We start from the raw sequence: 25,611 nt of genomic DNA on the forward strand, positions 1-25,611 counted from the left end.
GAGTAGAGCCCCAGGGAATGGAGACTTTGACAATCATAGAAATAAAAATGATGTCCTAATGTGGTCATCTGTGACAAAAAAAGAAGAAAGAAATAAAAAGAAAATGATATCCTAATGGATCAAATATAACCAAAAAAAGAAAGAAAATGAAGTTCTAATGTGATCAACTGTAGCAAAAAAAGAAGAAAGAAAAATAAAATCATGTCCTAATGTGATCGACTATAGCAAAAAAAAAAAGGTGGAGAAGAGGATATGGGGTCTGAGTTCAAAGTGAGGATACTTCACAGAGGCCCAGATTCAATATATCCCAAAAAAGAGAGAAGAGAAAAGAAAGAAAAAGAAAATGATGTCTTAGATGTGCTCAACTGTAGCAAAAAAAAGAAAAAGAAAATATCCTAATGTGATAGTATCCTAATGTGATCAATACTAAGAAAAAAATAAGAAAAAGAAAATGATGCCCTAATGTGATCAACTGTAACCAAAAAAAGAAGTGAGGGAGTGAGGGAGGGACAAATAAGGTGATACCTCCCCCTGGTGCTGAGGGAGCAGATTCCATGAAGCAGGAGAGGACATGGGACTTCTGATGTGTTCCTTTCTGAAATGCATTTTAATGAGATGATGTGTTAGACCCAATTCTTTTTTTATTTTTGTAAGGCAATGGGGTTAAGTGACTTTCCCAAAGTCACACAGTTAAATAAGTAATAAGTGTGAGAGGTCATATTTGAACTCAGGTTCTCCTGACTCCAGCACCATTGCTCTATGTACTGCCAATACTCTTTTAAAAAAAAAATTACTTGAGGATCCAGGACTGTCATCCTTAAGGAAAGGAATTCTCCAACTCAAAGGAGAGGAAAAAGGGAAATAATACCAATTAAAATCTATAGATTCCCAGCAATCAGTGTTATCCAGTGACAAGACAGGATCTTAAGTCAGAGAACTTGGCTTTGAATCTTATCTCTGCCATTCACCACTTGAGTGACCTGGGATAAATTCCTTAACTTTCCTGGACCTCAGTTACCATGCCTGTTAGATGAGGGGTTTCACTTAGTACCTTTTCCAGTCTAATTCCATAATGCTATGCTAGACATATTCCTCCTGGAGGACAATGACAAAAGAGAAAGATCTATGAACAATAAAAAAGTTCAGTAGAACCTTTTGTGATGGACAAAGGAAAGAATTTGCAATTGCCTTTACGTACAGGTGCTATGTTAAAAATTGTATAAAATCATCTCATTTGATCTTTACAACAACCCTGGGAGTTGGGGGCTATTATTATCCTTGGATGAGAAACTGAGGCATGTAGAGATTGTGTCTGTGAAGGTTTTGAACTTAGGGTTTCCTGTCCCCATGCTCAGGGCCCTATCCACTAAGTCACAGTAACCCCAGACTAGGGTTTATGATGATACCTGGGGTTCTAGTCTCTGCTCTGCCACTGTGTGACCCATGGCAAAGCAATTTACATCTTTGAGTCTTGGTTTCCTTATTTGTAAAAGGATGATTCTTTGATTTATGATCTTTCATTTCCCTTCAAATCCTAATATTTTAAGTCTTATTGGAAGGATGAGAGCAAGGAAGGTTAAGTCATCCATTTTCATAAGGGTCAGAGTCAGCTAGACTCAAGTTTCTTGACCTTAGTCCAGTGTTCAATGACTAGGAACAGTAATAATTTCTTTTATTTTTAGAGTGCACTTCAGTTTTCAAATAGTTTTCACATCCATTAATCCCTTTGATGCCCCCTTTGAATATGAAGGCTAAATATTCTTACTCTCATTTCAAAAATAGTAAATTGAGGCACAGAGAGCTTTAATGTCTTGACCATGGTCATATATCTAGTAAGAAGTGGAACTGGGACTAGAACTCAGGTCTATGACTTCCAGTCCAAGAGACCATCCTTGTCATTGAACTGTCCATTTTGATTGAGTCTATGTGAAAAGAATCCTATTCAGAAAGGTTTCTTCCCCAAATCATCATTTCTCTTTACCTAACTGGAAACCAAAATCTTGCAAGGACTAAAAATGAGCTAGTAATTCGAAAATAGCATCTCTGGAGGCTCCTGAAAGACTTACCCTTGAGCCTGACCAGCCTAGCAGAGCATATGCATAGCGATCATAGGGACACACCACCAGATCCACACGGATGGCCTTCCAGTTTTTTGCTTCCACCTCATTAGACCTTTCAGGCACTTCCCATTTGCTCCCATCTTGCTTCTGATGGTATAATTTTAGAATCAAAAAACATTTCTGAAAATGGTCTAGAGCATCAATCCTCCTGCTTGGTAATTTTAGGTCTTCAAATGTTGATTCCATGAGGTCGTAGTATAAAAGTAATCCCTAAGAAGAAAAAGTAAAAGCGCTTACAACACATTTCACCCTGGAGCTATTTGGAAATACCTAAAAGACTTTTAAAGAAATCTTTTAAATACTATTCTTTTAGGTAACATGTTTTCTTCTTCCATCCTTGGCAAAGAGGAAGGAAGTGGTCATTGCCTTTTTCCCACTTTGCAGAAGAGGAAATGAGAAAATAAGAGACTCAACTAAAACCACAGCAATTGCATGTAAATTCAATGTGCAGTATCTGAGTCACCAAACAATGTCCTTTTTTCTTTTTCTTAAAAATACGGATTGAAAATCATAGAATTTCATACTTAAAGGGGACATTGGATAGCTTTCTATTTCTCTCTCTCTCTCTTTACATATATATATATGTGTGTGTGTGTGTGTGTGTGTGTGTGTGTGTGTGTGTGTACATATGTGCAAAATCAATAAAAGTGAATTAAATGGAAGATAACTAGGAAAGGAAGGAATTAGCAATTAGGAAGAAGAATAAAACAGAAAATCTTGAGTATAGAAGTTAGTGTCAAGCTACATCTTGAAGGGACTGAGGAATTCCTCCAAGGGGGAGGTTAGGAAAGAAGGTATTCTAGTTAGTTATTGATGATGTCCAAGGGCAAAAGCATGGGGATGAGAGAAAGAATATTATGTGGAAGGAATACAGAGAAACTCAGTTTACCTGAAATATACAGGGCAGGAAAGGAAGATATACATAATGAATTGGAAAGATAGATTGGTTAGAGTCAAGAAGGTAAAATAGCACTAATCAGTAAATACTCTTTCCCCCAATTACTCTTTCAAATAGATCTAGAAAATGCACCAAATAAAATCCTGATAGGGAAATTCAAGAAAAAGTCACAATAAGTCATTTTTCCAGCATAGATCTGGGGAAATGGGTCTGTCAAGGAACAGATGAATAGAGCTCTTCAGCACCCAGAAGCTGCACATGTGGGCAAGCAGAGGTCCCAGGTCCTGAAATATATAGATATAGAGTTTAGAGGTCCCTCTACTGGGGCATCACTTTGGAAACAAGTGCCAGCTTGTAGCTTTGTTGTCCACTACCCAGTTCCAGATTATAGGTCAAGGGCAGGGAGGGGACCTGCAGTCAGGTGGGGTATTAGGTCTATGGAATAGTTGTAAGTCATAGGTTTTGTATCTAGAAGAGAGCAAACTTTCTGGATGAACCCTCATAGCAAACATTAGCATCCATTAGACTATGATTGTAAGGAGAAGAGATAGAATGTGAGAGTGATAAAGGCAATGGGGGCTGGACTGATCACAAATTCATTCCCTGTAAGTTTAATATTCATATTCAACCAAGCGGTGGCCCCAAGACAAAACGAATACTAGAAGAATTAATGTCAAGAGATTAGAATGTCTCTCTGAGCAAGAACAGTTTGGTGCTAACTTGGAGGGAAAACTGAGCCAACATGCAGTTGGCAACAGTGGAGCAGAAAAGGAGTGATCAGCTTTCAGAGATCTGGTGTTTAGCATTGCCATTTGCCCATCTGGGCCAGAACATTCAAAAACACCAAGACTGGTTTGATGAAAATGATGGGGAAATACAGAAACTGCTAAGTGAAAAACGAGAATGCCACAGGATTTACCAGCAATTTAGTTCATCCATTTCTAAGAAGGAAGCATTTAATTCCATCAAAAATAAAGTCCAAGTGAAGCTTAGAGTCTTATAGGACTCTTGATTCAGTAAAAAGGCAGATGAAATTCAATTTTATGCAGTTAGTAATAAACCAAAATGTTTTTATGATGTCCTGAAGGCTATTTATGGGCCAAAGACATATGGTGCATCTCATGATGGATCAACATTAATTAATGATGATCCTAGAGAGATGGGTGAAGCATTTCCATAAGGTTCATAACAAGCCATCATCAATCAATACAGAAGTTACTGACCATTTACCTCAAGTTGAAGTCAGTGAGTCCCTGGGTTTTAGGCTCCTTTCAAGTGGAAAAGCACCTAGTGCTGATTCTATTCCAGCTGAGATCTATAAGGTTGGGGGGGGGGTCCATTGCTCATCTAAAAACTGACTGAAAATTTCCAGGTTATATGTCATGAAGAGGTTTATTCCCCAAGGATCCACCATTGTCCATCTCTATAAAGGTAAAGGGAATAGATTGTCCTGTGACAATCATAGAGGTATTTCTCTCTTAGTCATTGCTGGTAAGATTCTTGCCAGTCCTTCTCTACAGGCTGTTCTTTCACCTGGAAGTTGGAAACCTTCTTGAGAGCCATTGTGACTTCAGAAAGAGTAGAGGAATAGTCAATGTGGCATTTGCAGCTGGACAACTCCAGGAAAAATGCCAGGAGCAGAACAGAGGTCTGTATACAACATTTGTAGATCTGACCAAGGCCTTTGATACTGTCAGTTGCAAGGATTTATGGAAAATTATGTCAAAATGTGGTTGCCCAAAGAAATTCCTCAGTATTGTATGTCAATCTCAGAACACTGTGCTTGCCTGGATAGTGGATGATGCTCTTGAGATTTCCCAGGCACTAGTAGAGTGAAACAAGGATGTGTCTTTGCTCCCATTCTTTTTAGCATAATGTTTTTAGCCATGTTATCAAATGCCTTCACTGAGAATGAACATGGCCTCAAGGTCAGGTACCACACTGATAGCAAATTATTCAACTTGAAAAGTCTACAAGCCAAAAACCAAAGATGAGGAAGTGTAGGTGCAGGATCTTCTGTTTGCAGATGATTGTGCCCTCAATGTAGCCTCTGAAGTTGAGACACAATAAATTATGGATCGATTCTCTGTTGCTTGTGATCATTTTGTTCTAACAATGAACACCAAGAAAACACGGGTGCTTCATCAGCCAGCACCACACCATCCATATGTGGAACCATTGATTAAGCAAATGAAGAAGTTTTGAGTACTATGAACATGTTCACTCAACTTGGCAGTGTCCTTTCCAAGGAGGTACATATTGACAAAAATGAAGAGGAAAAAAATAAGAATCTGAAATCCTGGATAGTAGGGAATATTTGGATTGGAATTTAAAATTTTCCACAATATGAGTTAGTCATCTGTGAATAATTGCGTATTGATGTGTGTGTAAAACAATAAAAAAAATTTTTCCAAAGGACAGAAGAACATATTTCTAAAGGAAAAATAGCATTTATATACTATTTTTCCTATGCTATATAAGAACACAATCCATGACAAAAAAGAAAGGGAAAAATTATAACAAGCATAAAAACTATTTTTTTATGAAAAGAAATCTAAGTGTGTGTGGTAATACAAGCAATAGGCCATACTTCTGGGGAAGGGGAGACTAGGATTCCTAGAGTTCAAGTGTTCTGAGATTCAAGAAAAGCTAAGCCCACTGGTTATTTACACTAATCCCAGTGATCAAGATGGGTATCACCAGGCTACCTAAGAAGTGGCTAATTGGCACCAGCCCTAGAGTCAGGAGGATCTGAGTTCAAATGTGACCTCAGACATTTAATAATTGCATAGCTGTGTGATCTTGGGCAACTCACTCAAACCCCATTGACTTAAATAAATAATTAAAAAAAGAAGTGGCTAATTGGTCTGGGTGATAAAAATTAAAGCTTCTGTGCCAGATTGGGATAGGGCCTGGGACTGGCTGCTGCACATTCAAACTTGGGTAAAAAAGTGGAGAAAACAAGTAGGGGTTAAGTAATCAAAGAAACAAGCTAGAAAAAGAAAGTAAATGGAGGTTGTGCTGAGATTGAAGATGATAGGCTTCAGGTAAGTGAGGCTCATACTTCATCAGAGAAGAGAAGGACAGAAGAAAAGATTTTGAACTCTTCTTCTTGATCTGACCATTCCCAAGATGTTTTCTTATTTTTGTTTCACATCTTGTGAGTCTTCAGAGTATCAGAAATACATTCACAGTCTTAAAAAAAATCACTCAATAGTACAGAGAATAAGACCTTTGGGGACAGCTAGGTGGTGCAGTGGATAGAGCACCGGCCCTGGAGTCAGGAGTACCTGAGTTCAAATCCAGCCTCAGACACTTAATAATTACCTAGCTGTGTGGTCTTGGGCAAGCCACTTAACCCTGTTGCCTTGCAAAAAATCTAAAAAGTTAAATAAATAAGACCTTTGGGAATATAGCATTTGGGAGGCTCTGAACCATTGCTTCCTGCCATTAATATAATTAGCTAAGAATAACCGAAACAAATGTGATACAAGAGAAAAAGTTGGCTGTTTCTGGAGTCAAATTTAATGGTGCTAATAGAATGCTATAATAACTAAGCATTTCTTAGTTTGCTTAATTTTTTTTAGGTTTTTTCAAGGCAAATGGGGTTAAGTGGCTTGCCCAAGGCCACACAGCTAGGTAATTATTAAGTGTCTGAGGCTGGATTTGAACTCAGGTACTCCTGACTCCAGGGCCCGTGCTCTATTCACTGCACCACCTAGCTGCCCCAGTTTGCTTAATGTTTTAAAGAATGCTTTTATTTTATTTTTTCTCAATCACATGTAAAAGCAATTAATTTTTTAATTTTATTTAAGGCAATAGGGTTAAGTGACTTACCCAAGGTCACATAGCATAAAATCAATTATTAATATTCATTTTTGTAATTTTTTGTTCCAAATGTCCTTCTTCCCTCCCTCCCTTCTCCCTCCTTAAGAAGACAAGCTCTTTGCTATAGATTTTATATTTCATATATATATATATAAACTATATATATGCAGTAATACAAAACATTTCCATATTTAAATCTTTACCTGTTTTTCCCATAAGTTAATAACTTTCTGTAAAAGCTGGTCTTCTTGTTCTTTTTCCATTCCTGGACTAGTTATCAAAAAATCTATATCATGCCCAATCTCCTTTCCCCTAAGAAAGCAATGAAAAACAGTGAGAAGGCTTAATTCCCTTAGGACACCATGGAATTATCAAGCAGCTTCGAGGGTCTGAAAGATCTAGAATAACTGTGAAACATTACATTAAACTGTGACTCTTTACCTTCGGAACCCTCCTGTTACGGTGACTAAGGCATCAGGTAAAAAAGTCCAAACTGCTTCTTTAACTAGCAAGTTCACTGCATCTGCTTCTGCCTTGGACACACAGTCAATGAGGTCTTCATAATAGAGGAATCCTGAAAAGTACTTTGATACATCAACTGAAAAAAAAAATCTGCAGACAGTTTGTGAAATATCCCAATCTAGGCTGAACATGAACCTTGCAGTCCTGTACTCTTTTGGGTGATCAATATTGAACAATATTGAGAGTGATCATTTCTCATCAGTCAGATATTATTCCCCTTAACATTTATAAAAGCAAATTTCAACCTTTACTAATTAGCTTATCTATTTTTTCTTGCTGCTCTAAGGTTACTTATTAATATTCTTGCATCTTATGATGCACCTTTGAATATGACATAGAAAGGAGGCTTTTTTAAAAAGTTTATATCCAGATTTTATGGTTGTGAGCTATAAAATGTCCTCATTCTCTGAAGAATTGAAAATTAATACTGCTTAGAGGGCAGAATCACATAATTTGGAGAACTTGGTAGCCAGTTTGCACAAAATACAAACAAAGTGAATGGAACAAATAAAGATCACACTATTCAAGGGAAAAAAAAGGAGCAACTACCTCACCATCACTAACTCTGCTAACAATGGGCAGGGAAAAGTGGATATAAGCAGCCTGTAACATTTAAATGACCAAAGAGAAACTTCAAAGAACAGAAGTAAAAGATGGTATAGAGCAATATAAGATGGGCCAGTCATGTGGCACAGGCTAGAGACAGTGAATAATAGATAGCCAGAGGTACCACTGATATCATTACAATGTCAGGAGCAAGTTGGGTGCATCCCCAGGAGTAAACTTATAAGAGGATGTGGTGGAAATAGATGGGTGGTGATTTTCACAGGTGGAGGGAACTCCTTAGTTAAAGAGATCAGCCAGTCAATAATCATTAATATGCTCTGTGCTAAGTGTGGTGGATATAACGAAAGAAGACAATTCCTGTCTTCAGACAGCTCTGTGATCTATTCCAATAGGTCACAGATCAGCCTGAGTATGTAGGAAAAAACTTGTGTTTTTGTGTTAGGATGCTTTTCTTTGATTTCATAGTTCTCGCCCTGAAGTCCAGATTCCATCTCTGGGTTCAGATTCTATCTCTGATATTTATTGGTTATGAGAGCGTGGCTAGATTATTTAAACTCTCTGAGTTTAAATTTATGCTCTTATGGTCCCCTTTACCTCCACCCAATATTTCTGTTAGTGACTTCCTTTGACAACTCAGAGAGAACTCTTGAATTCAGTTGTCATTCCAGACTAGTCCCCAGGGGCATCTCAGCAGCTTAACTTGAGGCACTACCTGGAAGGACTGATCAGATCTACAGAGGGTTTTCATGATGCTCTCTGACACATTCTATCTTCCCTTCTTCCTCTCACCTCCAACAGCCCCAACTTTTAGGATGACAGCACTTTGGAGAAACTCATTTACCTGCTTTCTGCATTTTGGTAAATCTCAGACTTTTGTCAGATTGGATTTTACTCAGCGTCCTGAAACCCATTCGGTACCATTTTTCAGCCGTCTTTAACCCCACTCCAAACACAGATGTAAACAGCTAAAACAAATAGGAAAGCATGAATCTAAATCTAATCAGTTATGGAGATAAGAAAATAATATTTTCAAATACTCAAAGCCTAGCTTAAACTGGGTTCAAATGTTGGTTCTGCCATTTACCACTTCATTTCCCTAAGCTTCAGTGTCCTCATCTATAAAACGAGGGGGCTAGAATGGATAGGAAGGTAGGCATGAAGTATTTATTAACCTTTGACTAGGTCCTAGGCATTGTGCTAAAAGCAAGACATTCCTGCCCTCGATGAGCTTACTTTCTAATGGTGGAAGAACCATCCATCAAAGGGAGCTGAGAAGCAAGATCAGGAAATGAGAATAAAGTCTGGAGATTCAGAAGCATAAGTAGGAGTAGAATGAAGGATGGCTTGCCTGGACCTCTCCTAAAATAGGAACCCCAGAAGGAACTCATCAATAGGAGAATGGAACCAAGCAGTGGAAGAATGTTCCAGGGGAAGAAGGTAGCTCAAGTGAAGAATCAGAAGGAAAGATAAGAAAGGAATGAAGGTTGTTTAGACCCCCTCCCTAAGATGGAGACCTCTGAGGTCCCTTGAAGTTCTAAAATCTATGCTATGGTGATCCTATGCCTTCTGTCCAAAATTTGTCTAAACATATATCCTTCATTAGAACATAAATTTCTTTCAATGATTATTATATTTCTTATTGCAAGGCAGTGGGGTTAAGTGACTTGCCCAAGGTCACACATTTAAGTAATTTTTTTTTACGTGTCTGAGGCTGGATTTGAACTTCGGTCCTCCTGACTCCAGGCTGGTGCTCTCTCACTATGATACCAAGCTGCTCCTGATTATTATAGTTATGGGTTTTTTAAAATCTCTAGTATCTAGTGCATGTTTAGTCATTTTTAGATCATCTCTGACACTTCATGACCATTTGATGTTTTCTTGGCAAAGATTGGAATGATTTATACCATTTCCTTCTTCTGCTCATTTTACAGATGAAGAACTGAGGCAAATGGGATTTGCCCAGAATCACACTGGTGGTGTCTGAGATCAGATTTGAATTCAGGAAGACAAGTCTACTTGACTCTGGGCCCAGTAATTTATCCACTGTATCACCTGGTTGCCCAGCACATAATAAATGCTTAATAAATGTCTGTTGGTTGACTGATTATGCAGGCAATGGGATTGACTAAGAACAGGAAGTCCTCTATGACTTTAGTGAGACTGGAAAATAATAGCCTCCTCAGCCCCATATTAGAATTCCTAGAGATAAAAAGAGATGTTGAGGATATTGTTGTGAGGAGTGTTTTCTGTGATCCACAATGTCTCATAATTTTTTGGGGTTTTGTTGTTAGGTTTTGGGGTTGTTGTGTTTGGTTGTTTTTTTTTTTACCATCCACCACCCTAAGATTAGAATAGTAGTTTTTAATAGCAGGTTTTTTTTTCCTTCCCTACAGGACCACAGATTTAGAGCTAGAAAGAACCTTAGAGATCATCTAACTTAAGGCCTTGATTTCACAGATGAGGAAACAGATCCAGAGAACTAAAAAAGATCACCCAAATTGCAAATGGCACCCAGGGTGGGAAACCAGGTACTCTAACTGCAAATTCCACATTTTTTCCATACTACTTTCCACCTTCAAGGTTGTTTTATTCCTTAATCTTTTTGTATAAGTAATTTGGAAATGAGGTTCTTCAAACTAAAATTACCTTCCAAACAGTTTCTCAAGGTATATCTGCAACAGGAATTCCTAACTCGAGACCTATGACTTTTCTTTTTTAATGTTCATAATTGTTTGCTTTTGTTTCAGTTCTGTCTGACTCCTTGTTAGCACATTTAAGGTTTTCTTGGCAAAAATATTCCAGTTCATTCCATAGGTGTAAAACTGAGGCAAGCAGGGTTAAGTGACTTGACTACGGTCACACAGCTATTAGATGTTTGAGGTTGGATCTAAACTCAAGTACTCCTGACTCCAGAACCAGCATTCTATCCTCTGTCCCATCTAGCTGCCTTAGTTGTCTTTCACAGTAATTTCTAATTCTACCTGTATGTCAACATAATTGTTTTCTCCGTAATCCTATTTTATGCCATTAGATGACACAATGGTTAAAGCACTGAGCTCAGGAAGACAGTTCAAATATGGCCTCAGGTATTAGCTCTGTGACCCTGGGCAAGTCACTTAACCTCTGTTTGCCTCAGTTTACTCAGCTATAAAATGGGAATAATAATAGTTCCTACTTCCCAGGGCTGTTGTGAGGATCAAATGAAATAATACTTGTATAGTGCTTTGCACCATGTCTGAAGCATAGTCAGTGATTTATAAATGCTGGTTGTTGTTGTCGTTGCTTCAACATAATTGGTTTTCTTTGTAATCCTTTGTGTTTTGTTTTATACATTTTTTAAAGCAATCAGGTGACACTATAGAAAGAACACTGAACCTGGAGTCAGGAAGATTTGAGTTCAAATATAGTTTTATGTACAAGCTGTATGACCCTGGTCAAGTCACTGAAACCTCTTTCTGCCTCAGTTTCCTTATCTATAAAATGCAGATACTAATAACACTTAGCTAACAAGATTGTTATAAGGATATAATGAGATAAAAATCTGAAAAGCTCTTTGCAAATTTGAATGTACAAAAGAAAGGTTAGCTATTATAAAAACGTTTTTTAGAGAATAAGTCCATTGACATCACCAGACTGACAAAAGGATTGATTTAACACCAAAACAGTTAAGAACCCTGATCTGGTCTAAATAAGTTCTTTTAACATAAGGAAATCTGAAACCTAGACAGATGGTATGAGCTGTCCAAGGTTACATGGCTGATCTACGATCCAGTGAGCAAGTCATGAGCAAGTCAATGACCAGTGAGTTAATGACCCTAAGTAGTTTCAAAATAAACAAAATGAAAACTTACTTTGAAACACTGGTAACGCTCATCATTTAGCACAGCTTGAACTTCCAAACTTTTTCCATCTTCAATAATTTCCTGCATGGATTAGTTAAAATGTTTTGTCAGAATTCATTTAGTTATGCAGTAAACAATCCGAGGAGGCTCTGATTTGAAGACTCAGAAGTTCTAATTTAATGATTGTGCTTTCATCAATCACATCTTCATAATTTGAAACGGAGGAAAGAGGTATTACCAAGATGTATTCACAGGTACCCTGAAAATCCTCATAAGACTTCCTCCAATCCTTACCCATTCCCAAGGAATACAAACAGTAAATTTTTAATTTTTTTTAAAAATTCCAAACTTAACAAATTCCAAATATAGTAGTACAGAAAAAAGAAAATTAAATTTGAACATCTGAATTCCCATTATACAAGCTACTTCTCTATTAAAGCCTAATAACATGAGTTCCAAGTTTCCATTTAAAGAGAATTCATTTCATACAGTTTCTCATTTCTCAGCTGGCTTCAGAACCTAGAGACTCCTCTGACTGACCATTCTGCTAACCCCTCCTCTCTTTCCCTCCCTCCTTCTATTGGGTGTCCTCTCCTCCTCTCCCCATCCCCCCAGCTTTTCAGCTCCTTTTAGGCACTGAGTTTCCCCAATAGATTATAAGTTCCTGGAAGGCAGGAACTTTCTCTTTTCATATTTGTACCCCTACCACTTACAGTACATGGCACTTTGTAGGTACTTAATAAATATTGACAATGCTAATTTACTATCAATTATTTATTTATTTAATATTGAACTAAATTAATATTAAATAAATGTCAGTAATATTGATTTAATACAGCCATTTGTTTATTTTATATTTATTTAATATTAATATTTGATGTGTTCACAATAAAGATTAACTGGACTGATTGATTTATGTGACAAGGATCAGGTGGTGCTAATAACTTTTTGTTATGCATTTATTTCAATGACAAAAATTCCTGCTCCCCCTCACATATATTTATAGAATGATGGATTCTGAACTCCATACAGCCCAGGGAAAGGACCTAGGAATCATTGGGGGCTACTTATCTACTTCGAGATGAAGAAGGTTCCCAAAGGAATTCATTATTATTGGAACTGTAAGAAATCTGAGACCAACTAGATTCATAGTTCTAGAGGCAGTAGGACATTAAAGGCCCTTGAATTCACCGTCTTCATTTTATTGATGAGGAAAATGAGCACCAGTGAGAAAAAGTGATTTGTTGAAGAAACTCAACTAGTCAGTAGCAGGCAGAAAATAAGACTCTAATGTTTCCTATTCTTTTCCCACGATACATCACTGGCTCTCCTTTTCTCTCCCAGTAATTTGGTCCCTCACCAGTTCATCCTAGCCATGCAAATAGAATTTTAAGATTCTCCCATGAATACAAACATATACTCATGTAACTCATATGTGCACACACAATACATTTACATAATAGACAAATCAACCAAGCATACACATAAGAATAAAAATAATATGTTTTACCTCCATGATGCCCTTAACTTCATCTCCAATCCATGGTAGTCCTTCTGTGTCTTTCATGCTGACGATAGCAAATGGAAGACATTTCAGTACAGAGGTTGCTCTTAAAAATGTCAGGCAAGGGCCATGATTTTCTCTAAACTCATAGTTTTTTGCCAGTATCTCAAAAGCATCCTAAAAAAGTAAACCCAGATTTGTGAAGGCTGAAGCCTTTCGGTTGTCCAAGAAAACCAACATTCAAGAGATAAAAATAACAATTAACATTATATCAGACTCTAAGTTTCAAAAATATTTTATATTATTTATTTCATCTTTACAATAATCTTGTGCGAGGTAAGTACAATAATTATTCCCATTTTATAGAAAGGAAAACTGAGATTGGTAATAATATTAGCTGGCATTTATAGAATACTTTTAGATTTGCAAAGTACCTCATATATGTTCTCTCATCTGTTCCCCACAACCACCCTGGGAAGTAGATACTATTACCATAACCATTTAAAAGAAGGAGAAAGTGAGATTAATAATAGTAGTAACAGTAGGAGGAGGAGGAGCAGCAACAACAACAGCAGGAAAAGCAGTAAAAATGGTGGTGGAGTAAGAGGAGGAGGACTAATATCTAGTGGATTTGGAGTCAGGAAGAACTGAGTCTAATCTCTGTTCATCTCTATTTTCTCACCTGTAAAATGGGTTAATAGCACCTACCTTTCAGGGTTATTGTGAGGATCAAATGAGAATCTTTATAAATTACTTGGCACAGGTTTGGCACAAAATAGGCCCTATATAGGAGCTTTTCCCCTTCTCTTGTCTAGTAATCATAAATAATAATAGCATTTATTTAGCACCTTAAGGTTCACAAAGCACTGCAAGCATGTTATTTCATATTTATCACAACTATTTTACAGATGAGGAAACTGAGGCTGAGAGAAATTAAGTCAATTACATAGGGTCACACAGTTGGTGTCTAAGGCAAGATTTGGACCCAGATCTTCCTGAACTCATGTCCAGTACTCTATCCAACAAGCCACTTAGTGGTCTCAAAGACCAGCACTCTATTTTTCACCAGAGGCAACTTTATTTGAAAAGGAGACTCATGATACTATCAACTGATGCTTAACAATGATTCATCCAATTTCCTAGAGTAGAAAGTCAGAAGGGATAAATACCCCAAATCTGATGAGAGGAGGTTAATTTACTTTGATTTTGTTTTTTAGGGGTTTTTTTAGGTTTTTGCTAGGCCATTGGGTTAAGTGTCATGCCGAAGGCTACACAGCTAGGTAATTATTAAGTGTCTGAGGCCGGATTTTAACTCAGGTACTTCTGACTCCAGGGCTGGTGCTCTATCTACTGCACCACCTAGCTGCCCAGGTTAATTTACTTAGGAAGTGAATAAATGCATGCTAGTATCCAGAGTGACTAGAATATGCCATTATTGATGGGCTGGGTGGCACAGTGATCAGAAAGAGCTGAGTTAAGACCTGTCCTGAATGCTTATTTGTATACCCTGTGTGAATCACTTCACCCATTCTGCCCCACTTTCCTCATCTGTAAAAGGAGGATAATGATAGTCCCCACCTCCAATGGCTATTATAAAGACAAAAAGAGATAATCTTTTTAAAGTGCTTCACAAACATTAAAGCCCTATATAAATGCTAGTTTTTATTATTATTAATTCTATAATATTAGGGAATTTCCAAGATGAAAATTTAGTTTAGCAGTGCAAGATTGCAACCTATTTATGATTTAGTAATTAAGTCTTAGAGAATTATTTAAGGTGTTTATAGAACTTGTCTGAAGTCAGTAAGTGTCAGAGTCAAGGACTGGATCCAAGTCTTCCCAATTCCAAGTCCAGGTCTAGTCAAGTCAATCAATAAACATTCATTGAGTGCATACTATCTGTCAGGCACTACTCTATGTGCTGAATGGGACTCATTCTCATATTTACATTAGCATTCCACAGAACTAGTCACAGAAATAGTAGACATCAATTATTTGATCAATACTGTAGATAGTTCTGAAAGTAAAACAACTAGTTTTACACTATTTCCTATTTGAAGAAAGGGAAACCAGAAAGAGGAGCAATGAGAATGTGGTTCATGCTGGGCATGGATGACCAAGATGCCCTAGAAAATCTTTAATCTGGTCGATTTTCTTGTGGATAAATGCAAATCAAGTGTAATGTGTTCATTTTCTATAGACATTACTTTATATGAACTACTTTACCGTAAATCTTTGGTTATAGTTTTTTAAAGTTGTCCGTCTTTGGCAAGCGTATTGGGAGATGGTGTTCATTGGAGGTGGTAGAATCTTCAAGGTACCTGCACCTGGGTCTGGATTAGATAAACCAACCTTGCTGTCCTAGGCATGAAAAGCAGAAAATATCCATTTCTTTTTGTTCTAGACCCCATAGAAACAGTAATAGTAATAGAAATAGTAATATAGTAATAGTAAAAGTAATTTTAGCAGAAAACATTTAATCAAAATGGCATGAAGTTTTTAGATATTCAGAAGAAATGATCTTTTTATTTTTAATTTAATATAAGTATATTTTAAATCATAGAATCTTAGAGCCTGAGAAATCTTAGTGATCATCTAATTCAACTTCCTGTTATCCAAGCTGGGAGGCAGGACAATAGTCCTGTGATAGCAAGAAGGCAAAAACTGTTGCCTTAGTGAACATATTCATTTTTCTTCCACTCTGAGGTCATTTGGAAGCATTAGATAAAAGAAGGAAGCCGTACTACCTCTTGGTTGAGGTTCCTTGGATGGCCTATCACACAGTAATGACATAGAGTATCTACGAGATGAGGGGGAGAGAGAGAGAGAGAGAGAGAGAGAGAGAGAGAGAGAGAGAGAGAGAGAGAGAGAGAGAGAGAGAGAGAGGAGGGAGAGAGAGAGAAGTGGGGTTGTAAGTGAGCACCGGATTTCCTGAAGCTTTAGGAGTTTGGTATGTTGGATATGGAGACCTAGGTATAAACCCACAACAGACACTAGCTATGTGGCCTTGAACAAGTCACTTAATTTCCCTGAGTCTAGGTTTCCTGAGGGAATTAGACTCAGAGGCCTTTAAGATTCCTTTCAGTCCTAAATCTGTTTCTGTAGCATCCATTCTGGGAAATTCCCAGCTTGCACTTACATACCTGAGATGATTTTCCAGGAGATGGCTTTTACCTCAGGTTTGAGATCCTCATTCCTAAAATTATAACCTGTGAACCCCCCATCAGTATGCTCCTTATCAGTAGTCAACCAGTAAACACAAATAACTTTTAGGAGAGGCATTTACTAAAATAGTAGAGAGGAACAGCAGTCATAGAGTATTTTCCCTGAAAAATCTGGAATGTTCTCTCCAACAAATATATATATACATATATATATATATATATGTACATATATATATATGTATATATATAATATCCATCAGAAGAGTGGGTAAAAACTTTCAGAACAATGATAGAGAGCCATGAACTCAAAATGACCAAGGCAGCTAGTAGAGTCCTCAGGAAACTCAATTCTCGATCGCTAGGGCCATTTTTGGTTCTGATTCCTTTGCCATCTCTCTTTTCTACTGAGTGGTGTCACAGTACTCTAAGCTTCAACTAACCTTGAGGGACTGCTTCTCTCTGTCTCCATGTGTCTTCCTCATTCTCCAAACAGATTTAATTTCTCTTTCTAAGTAATTAATTCCATTTATTACTAGAGTAAATGAAGATGAGGAAGAGAGAATCACCTCTTCTCCGCCTTTCTCTACCACCCCATCATCAAGAAATCAAACTCTGTGTTCTTCCTCAACAACGGACTCCTTTAAATGCCCTAGCCTTCCAAACTCACTGATAGCTTTCAGGGCTTGTATTTTTAAAGCCCTACAAAAGGACAGTATATTTTTTTTAATTGGACAACAATAAATCAACAAGGATTGATTAAGGGACTAGTATATACCAGATAGGTTAAATACTACAATGTAGGTACAAAGATAGAAACAACCCCTACTTGAAAAGTGCTTCCATTCTAATGAAGGATACAAGAAGCATGAATATAAATACAGATAACATAAATATAAAAGGAATAAATAGAAATATGTATGAAGAAAGTTATTTGGGAAGATAGGGCACTAGCGTGTGGGATTCAGGAAAGGTTTTCATATAGAAGATGGTGCTTGAACTATGTCTTAAAGGAATAAAAGGATTCAGTCAGATGGATCAAAGAATGGAATGAGAATTCTAGGCATATGGTATACAGTCAGAGTCATAGATACGGGAGATAAGGTATCTGATGTGATCATTGTTTGCCATTCCTCCATAATGACTCATTTATAGGATTTGTTCACACTTCATAAATGGATCATCTGATGTGAATAAAATTTTAGTTAATTAAACACCTGTTATTGGTTAGGTCTTGGGCATTCAAAGACTAACTTTTTTACAGTCTTCTGACTATGAGAAGTTAGATTAGATTATCTTTAATATCACTCTATGAGTACAGTCCTAACAAAGAGTTTGCAAGTCTATAGTCAGAGGCCAGCTAAATATGAAAAGGGTTCATGACCAGAGTCAATGGTCACCAGGCAATAAAGATTTCCACCACAGTAATGTAGTAATCTGAGTTGTTGGAGGGAATATGCAGACTATTAAAATCATATAAGTTTGAGGAAACAGCAACATAAAAGGAGCTTATTTCTCATTTGGAGAAATTATTAAGACAATGAAAATTCTTTATATCTAATTTACCATGAGCTGATATTTTCCTTTTGTATCCACTGGTTTTCCAGCTTTCATGCATTCAATTAGCCAAGAGACATCAAGGAGCTCAAACTGGGCTGTCTTTTCCATCTTGTGTTCCTTGAGCCATGACAGGACATCTGGACCAGAATTGTTTTCTGATACAATGTGAGTCACTGAATTGCTGTGGGATAGATGATAAAGCATTGAATGATGATACTGTTGTTATTATTAAATTAGCAAGAGCCCCTTCTTACTGTGCCATTAGGGTAAGGATAATGCTTGTGTGTGTGTGAGCTAAGACTTTCTATTCCCTGGAGAAAAGCTCCATGCCCCAGATGCCACAATGAAATATATGGGGTCCCAAGATCATAGGCAAGGATCATTTACTAATGAGGTCCCTTTTTTGGTGCTAGAGCAGAAGAGATGCCAAAGAGGGCATGTTTTTAGACCTTCTACAAATAGCTACATTAATGGCATTTTTAAATATGAAATCCTTATCCAGTGATTAATGAATGATATAGTACAAGAGAAATGACATCAATCTTGAAAGTTCTACTATAATGAAACCAAACACTTCAACTAAATGGTTCTGGGGTGGCTAGGTGGTGTGGTGGATAAAGCACTGGCCCTGGAGTCAGGAGTACCTGGGTTCAAATCCGGTCTCAGACACTTAATAATTACCTAGCTGTGTGGCCTTGGGCAAGCCACTTAACCCCATTGCCTAGCAAAAACCTAAAAAAAAAAAAAAAACTAAACTAAATGGTTCAGATGGCTCAGAGATTCTCATTAAAATTCACAAGAAAATGAATTGGTGATTTCCTTTACATTCTTCCAAAGACATTTTTCATGGTACACTTAGTCTGTCAATCATTTTTGCAAATAAACATCTACAAAAAGATAAATGTAAAAAGGATTAGCTTATTTACTTATGAATTAAAACATCTTTTGCAGAGAATAAGAAGGAAAAAGTGGAGGAATTCTATTGAGAATTTAACAAGACCCTCTAGATTAACTCAATATATATTCCAATATTTGGTAAATTCCATGCTAAAGTGTGGTCATAAATGAGTATGTTGGATAACATGGTTCAGGAGTAAGAAATGGTAGAGTGAGAAAAAACAGCTTATACATATAGCAGGAATTGTTGAGATGACAATAGGAAGCCACTGACCTTGGTCACTGCAAAGTAACACTATTAGAAATTAAATTATTTTAACAAATAGGAAATTAATGCTTACTGATGTGGGAACTATTTTCTTTCCCCTTTTTAAAACTATTTATATAATTTTTCAATTACAAGTAAAAAAAGTTAACATTCATTTTTTTAAAAATTTGAGTTCCATATTCTCTCCTTCCTTTCCTTTCTCACCCTGGAGAAGGCAACTTGATAAAGATTATACATTGTAAGACATATTTCCTCATTAGTCATTTTATGAAAGAAAACAGACAAAAAAAAGTCCAAGAAAAGAAAGGGTTTTTTTTTTTAAAGTACTTCAATCTGTGTTCAGACTCCATCAATTCTTTCTCTGGAGGGAATGATATTTTCATCAGAACTTTTTCAGAATTATTTTCAATCATTATATTGCTGAAAATAGCTAAATCATTTACACTGATTATCATACAATATAGCGCTTACTGTATACAATATTCTCCTGGTTCTGCTCACTTCACTTCGTATCACTTTATGTAAGTCTTCCCAGGTTTTTCTGAAACCATCCTACTCATCCTTTCTTATAGCACAATAGTATTCCATCACAATTATATATTAAAATTGGTCTGCCATTCCTCAGTTGATGGGTCTTCCCTTACTTTCCAATTGTTTGCTAACAAAATAAGAGCTCTTATAAATATTTTTGTACATATTTTTTTATCTCTTTGGAATTCAGGCCTAATAATTGTATTGCTGAGTCAAAGGATATGTATAGTTTTATAGATAGTATAAATATAAAAGGCATAAATAGAAATATGCATGAAGTTGTTAAATATGTTACTTTGAAATGTAGGATACTAGCATTTGGAGATCAGGAAAGGTTTCATATAGAAGGTGGTATGTCTTATAGGAGGCAATGGGAACCATTTTTAAATCAACTTGTTAGAAGAAGGATCAAAATCTATGCTTAGAAGACAAAGTATATAAATAAAAAAGTTATGGTTGTAATTGAGCATACTTCAAACTGACCTATTTTTTAAAAATCTTTTGTCACCAAACAATGGGAAACATAAAATGAGACATCAACCCAGATTCTCACCACTCCTTGGGAAGTTTAAATTAAATCAACCTCCATAGGAAAATTTTTTTTAGTTCCATTATTTTTTAATTTTAGAAAGGTTTTATTTAATTTGAGTTTTACAATTTTCCCCCCAATCTTGCTTCCCTCTCCCTATCCCCCACAGAAGGCAGTTTGTTAGTCTTTATATCATTCCCATAGTATGCATTGATCTAAGCTGAATGTGATGAGAGAGAAATCATATTCTTAAGGAAGAAACTATAGGAAAATTTTTTAAAAGTCTAGAAACCATATCATCCAGCAAACATTTTATCAACTTGCTAATCAAAGAAACTTGGAAGTCAGTGGTATTATTGATCAATAATATAACCTCACTTATAAAATCTTCCAGAAGATGATGACAGAATATTATGAGTAGTATTGCCTCATAAAACATAAAAAAGCAATAGGTTTGCAGAAGGAAAACCAGTTTTTAACAGAAAGTCAGGTCAAAGGCTAAGACTTGATATGATCCCAAAAGAATCTAAATAAGAAATAAAAGTAGGAAAATAACAGAGAAAAAAATGGAAAAGTAATGTCAAAATTTCTAAAACATTGTTTAATTTATAAATAAACAAAACTTTATAGAAACATTTATAACTTTATAAAACTTTATAATAAATGTCAGTAAGAATTTTAACTCAATCCTATATTTTTCCATTGTAGCACAACCTAAATCTTAACATTGCCACTTAGGACCTGTGTGAACTATGGACAAGTCACTTCCCTTCTCAATGAGTCATATTTCCCTTATCTATAAAATAAGAGCTCTGGACTAAATTATTTCTAATATCCCTTCCATTCTTAATCTTTAATCCTGTAAATGAGCAATCTTGTTTTTAATCTCCATAAGGTCCATTTTTATCAATCCTGATTAGACTATGATGAAATTTCTTGTAAGAAAATTCGGTTTGAGAACTCCAACTTCTGTTTCCTGTAGTTGATTTGCATTTATTTTTACTTTTATATAAAACACATATTAGATGTACTTCTTCCACTGTATAAGTCTGGGAACTTTGCCATAATCAAATAAATGTACAACCGCAGTTGACTCTGTGCATTAGCTTCCTCTCTTGCCTGTGCAGCTGGGCTGTGTTCTCAGAACACACACACACACACACACACACACACATACAAAATCGCACTCAAAGATACAGCTCTTTTTTGATAGCAGGAAAAGTTTGTCCTGAGTCAGTGAGCTATAGATTACTCTAAAAAGGACTCTATTGGCAAAGAAACTTTCTTTTTCTTTGTCTGAGTCTTTATATTTAATTTCTCGGGAAGTTTCAAGATCATAGGAGAAATATTTTCACGTATGTATACTTTTTTCCAAAAATGAAAAAAAGACCAGGGTTTGAAATAAATAGCACAGAGTTTGTTTATTTTAAAATTTCAGATGTATTTATAAGGAGTAAACCTGGATGGAGTACTAGAAATGGAGCTAGGAAAATCTGGGTTTGAAACCCACTTCAGATGTTCACTAACTATATGACCCTGGGCAAATCATTACTTGCTGAGAGTTTGTTAAATTTCTTCACCTTCAATTAGGCTAATAATAGCACCTGCCTCTAAAGTGTTATAAGGATCAAATGATATTATGTGTGTGTGTGTGTGTATAAGTGCATATGTGTGCTTTAAGTCATCATACAAATGTCAACTCTCAATATGTAGTGAGATTTTAAATTTTTCTCTAGTGTGTATATTGCCAGATATGATTGATATTTTTATTTGATTTGTTATTTTTTGGCTGAATTGCTATTTTCTTTCTTTGGTGGAAAAAAAAACACAAAACCACACACCAAACTTTGTTACTAAAGATGGTTCACTGAGTAGGGATGAGAAGGTATATATTTGGAAATATGCAAGCCAAAGTAATTTTTTAAATTTTCTCTCTCTTTTTATCTCTGTCCCTTTTTCTTTCTCTCTTTTTTCTGTATTTCTTTGTTTATCTCCATCACTCCTTCCCTCTCTCTTTCTGTGTGTCTTTCTATCTCTTTCTGTCTCATAGAAAGTCATTAGATTTTAGGCCTATAAAGGATCTTAGAAATCACCTAGTCTGGCTGCCTCATTTTTCTTAGGCATCTTTAATATAATATCCCAGGGAGAAGCAAGTAACTAAACCAAGCTGACATAGCTTCTAGGTTCAGAAATGCTCAATTCAAGAACTGTTCAATAACGCAGCAAATCATATGGAAATGAAATTGCAATCAATCATATTATAATTTTCCTGTGAGAATATTATAAACAGGAGTCAATTTTATTCTTCTAGATCAAGGGTATAAAGGTCCCCTGACCTGTGGTAGTTAAAAAAACAAAAATAAAACTCATATATATATAATAATAATTGATAATAAATAATAGGAATCAGGTATTTTATGCTAATTTTTAAAAGATTAAATTGAGGTTTTCTTGAAAGGGAGAAAAAGAAAATTTTCAATTTGCCTCCTTACAAAATTAAAGACAGAGATAATAACATGTAATTCAATAAGAACAATAAATATTTATTTTAAAATACTTCAGTTGCACATTATGATGAGCAAGTAAAGGGAAAGGGAGAAAAACAAAGAAGATGAACAGAGGGAAAGAAAACAAGAGAGACCATGAGAAACAGTGATAAAAAGGAGAAAGAAAAAGACAAAAGATTCAAAAGCCTCTCAGGTGAATATTTTACTACAGGATACATTCTTTTCATCTTGTTCTCTCCACTTTAGCTATGGGCATTAGAGTAAATTATCAGTCATCATGAAAATATTACCTTTTCAATAATTTAAGAGAGTCCTTTATTCCTATATAAGAAAAATTTCTTATTTTTCCTTTAAAACTTCTTTTTAAGTAATTGTTTTCTCAGGAAATTCCAAAGTTTATATGTGTGTGAATGCATTGAGGAATGTGTGTGTGTGTGTGTGTGTGTGTGTGTGTGTGTGTGTGTGTGTAATGATTTAAGTTCTTTACTTATAAGTTTGGAACAAGTTTTTTCAGTACCCTTGTCATTCAAAATCTGTCAGGTTGCTTTATCTTCTGTACATCCCACAAATTCCAAAGTTCATTTTGTAATCAGGATTTATTTCTGTATTTGATTCCTTTATCACCATTCTCCCCCTCTCCCCCCCAATTAAATTGAGCTTTTTTTGTCTAGTTGTATATTAGTATATAATATATACCAGAAGGTCCTCAAAATGTGATGCTCAATAGAGGCATTTGACTGCTTGTTGAAAATTACTGTCTTAGTAATCCTACTTCCCCGGGCTCTGATTTTGGCACATTTGGAGTCATTTGGCCTCTGTTTGGTGAATGTTGAATAATGAAAGATGAGTTCTCATTCGAAGTCTGCCACTCGCTGCTTATGCAGACTTGATCAACTTCCTAACATCTCTTCGAGGACTTAGCTCTCTCCTCTTTAGAGTGAAGGGGCCCTAGAAAATCTCCCAGGTCCCTTTCAGCAACTACATCCTATGGTCCCCATGAATCCAAGGGCTTCAATCATTCTCCTGAGCATCCCCACAAGGACCATGCTTCAGAGAAACCTACTGACTACACTCAATGGTCTGCACCCACTAGAGGCAATGTGTAAGCAGACTGGATGCACCTGTCAGCCTTCCTAGCCCTTGCCAATAAAGCCACACACACACAGGAGCCCAGGTGAAAAAAAAAACAGGAAGACCCGGCTTCTGTGTTAAAGTACTTAAAATCCTTTGGTTTGAGCTAGCAAAAATGCAGAAAAATTGATGGGTTTATGTCAAAAAATAAAATTATGCATATAAAAATCCCACCATTTTCTCCAGATACCAATCACTATTTAGCTACTCTTCCTCACCTGCACTAGAGTGCAAAGGTAAAGAATTCTGAGTTTTTTATTACATTCCAGAGCAAATCTAATTTCTCATGTTTTGTCTATCATGGATCTTAGAAAAGATCATGATTTCTGTGACTGATCAATTATTTAGAGCTTAAATTTCAGCCCAGGATATGTCCATGTGTGTCTGTAATATGTTGACATGATCAGGATGATGTTTGTCTGCTAAGTAGATCTTTAAATATATTTGGTTTGTTTTATCTTTAAAACAATCACAGTTCTTAAAAATAAATAAGTAATATCCTACCTTAATTCGTTTTCCACCCTGAAACCTTTCTTTCGAGCCAGTTCCATCAGAAATGTTCTCCGGGTTGCCCCCATTTTCTTCTCCAAAATAAATAGGACTAATTCATGAAATTTAATTTCATAAACTGGGGAAGAAATAAGAGCCTTCATCTTTTTTTGTCTTTTTTTCCCATGATCTGAATCTGTGGTCCTGATCCTATGCATGTTGGGAGCTGTGGCTTCTGGCTGTAAACCCCAACGTGAATCTCCAACTGTGAGCATAGAATGCTAAGTCTTTCTGGTTACCAGGAACTTTGATATCATCTCACTGCTTTCCTTCTAAAGGCAGAAACAAAACTCTCACAGGTTCTATTTCCAACTAGCATTTGTTGAATGAATGAATGAATGAATGAATGAATGAATGAATGAATGAAAATGAATGAATGAAAATGAATGAATAAATGAATGAATGCATACCTACTGAAAAAGAAGTGTGAAATGTTTTGCCATAGTTTCATACAGTTTTACCTCTACCTTCTCTAGTCAGATATCCCTTTCAAAAATGAATTTTAAAAAAAGAATCAAATGATGAAATCTAATTGATACATTGACCAAATCTGACCATATTTGCAATATTCCATACCCATGATCCCCTACTTCTAGGAAAAAAAAGAGAATTAAGGAATTTTTATGTGACTTGCAAGTTCTTTTTTTTGAGTATAATTATTATAACAACATTTGAGAATTTAACTTTGCAATTCAATTCCAATACCCTATATTTATTAAAGATCGATTATGTAAAAGTTTCTGAGTATACAAAAACATACTAACTGTGATTATAGGCAAGTCATAGCCTGTCAGTTCCCCTGAAAACTCTTGGTACCCCCCCCAAACAATTCTATAGACAAATTATTGAGTTACAATATTGGAGGGAGTATTTCCCCTGGAATTTCCACCATATTAATTAAAAGCATATGTCTGGATCTAAAATAAAATTTAAAATGCATAGTGTGTGTATAAAAAGTCTATAAAATCACTGAAGTTCACTGGCACATAGGATTATTAAGTGGATGAATATAAAATAAAATTCATTAAGTTGCTGCTTAGCTCAATGGATAGAAAGTTGCATCTGGAATCAGAAAGATGAGTTAAAATACAGCCTTAGGCACTTACTAGCTGTGTGACCCTGGGCAAGTTTGTTTGCCTTAATCCACTGGAAAGAAAATGGCAAAATTCTCCAGTATTTTTGTCAAGAAAACCCTAG

The 25,611-nt window shown here is 36.0% G+C and overlaps 1 protein-coding gene across 1 annotated transcript in view; it reads right to left on the reverse strand.

The window, feature by feature from the left end:
• Positions 1-1,964: 1,964 nt before the first annotated feature.
• The window catches only part of DNTT (DNA nucleotidylexotransferase), a 114,371-nt gene continuing 90,724 nt past the window's right edge, over positions 1,965-25,611 (reverse strand). Inside the window, exons 2-9 of the mRNA XM_074233257.1 lie at positions 18,009-18,183; positions 15,508-15,642; positions 13,288-13,458; positions 11,787-11,858; positions 8,777-8,900; positions 7,288-7,420; positions 7,050-7,158; positions 1,965-2,330 (exon numbers count right to left, since the gene is read on the reverse strand). Of these exons, the coding sequence (XP_074089358.1) occupies positions 2,010-2,330; positions 7,050-7,158; positions 7,288-7,420; positions 8,777-8,900; positions 11,787-11,858; positions 13,288-13,458; positions 15,508-15,642; positions 18,009-18,110 (1,167 nt within the window). The 5' untranslated portion in view covers positions 18,111-18,183 and the 3' untranslated portion in view covers positions 1,965-2,009. The remainder of the gene's footprint in view (positions 2,331-7,049; positions 7,159-7,287; positions 7,421-8,776; positions 8,901-11,786; positions 11,859-13,287; positions 13,459-15,507; positions 15,643-18,008; positions 18,184-25,611) is intronic.

The sequence above is a fragment of the Macrotis lagotis genome, chromosome 4 (assembly GCF_037893015.1).
Source record: "Macrotis lagotis isolate mMagLag1 chromosome 4, bilby.v1.9.chrom.fasta, whole genome shotgun sequence".
Taxonomy (NCBI): domain Eukaryota; kingdom Metazoa; phylum Chordata; class Mammalia; order Peramelemorphia; family Peramelidae; genus Macrotis; species Macrotis lagotis.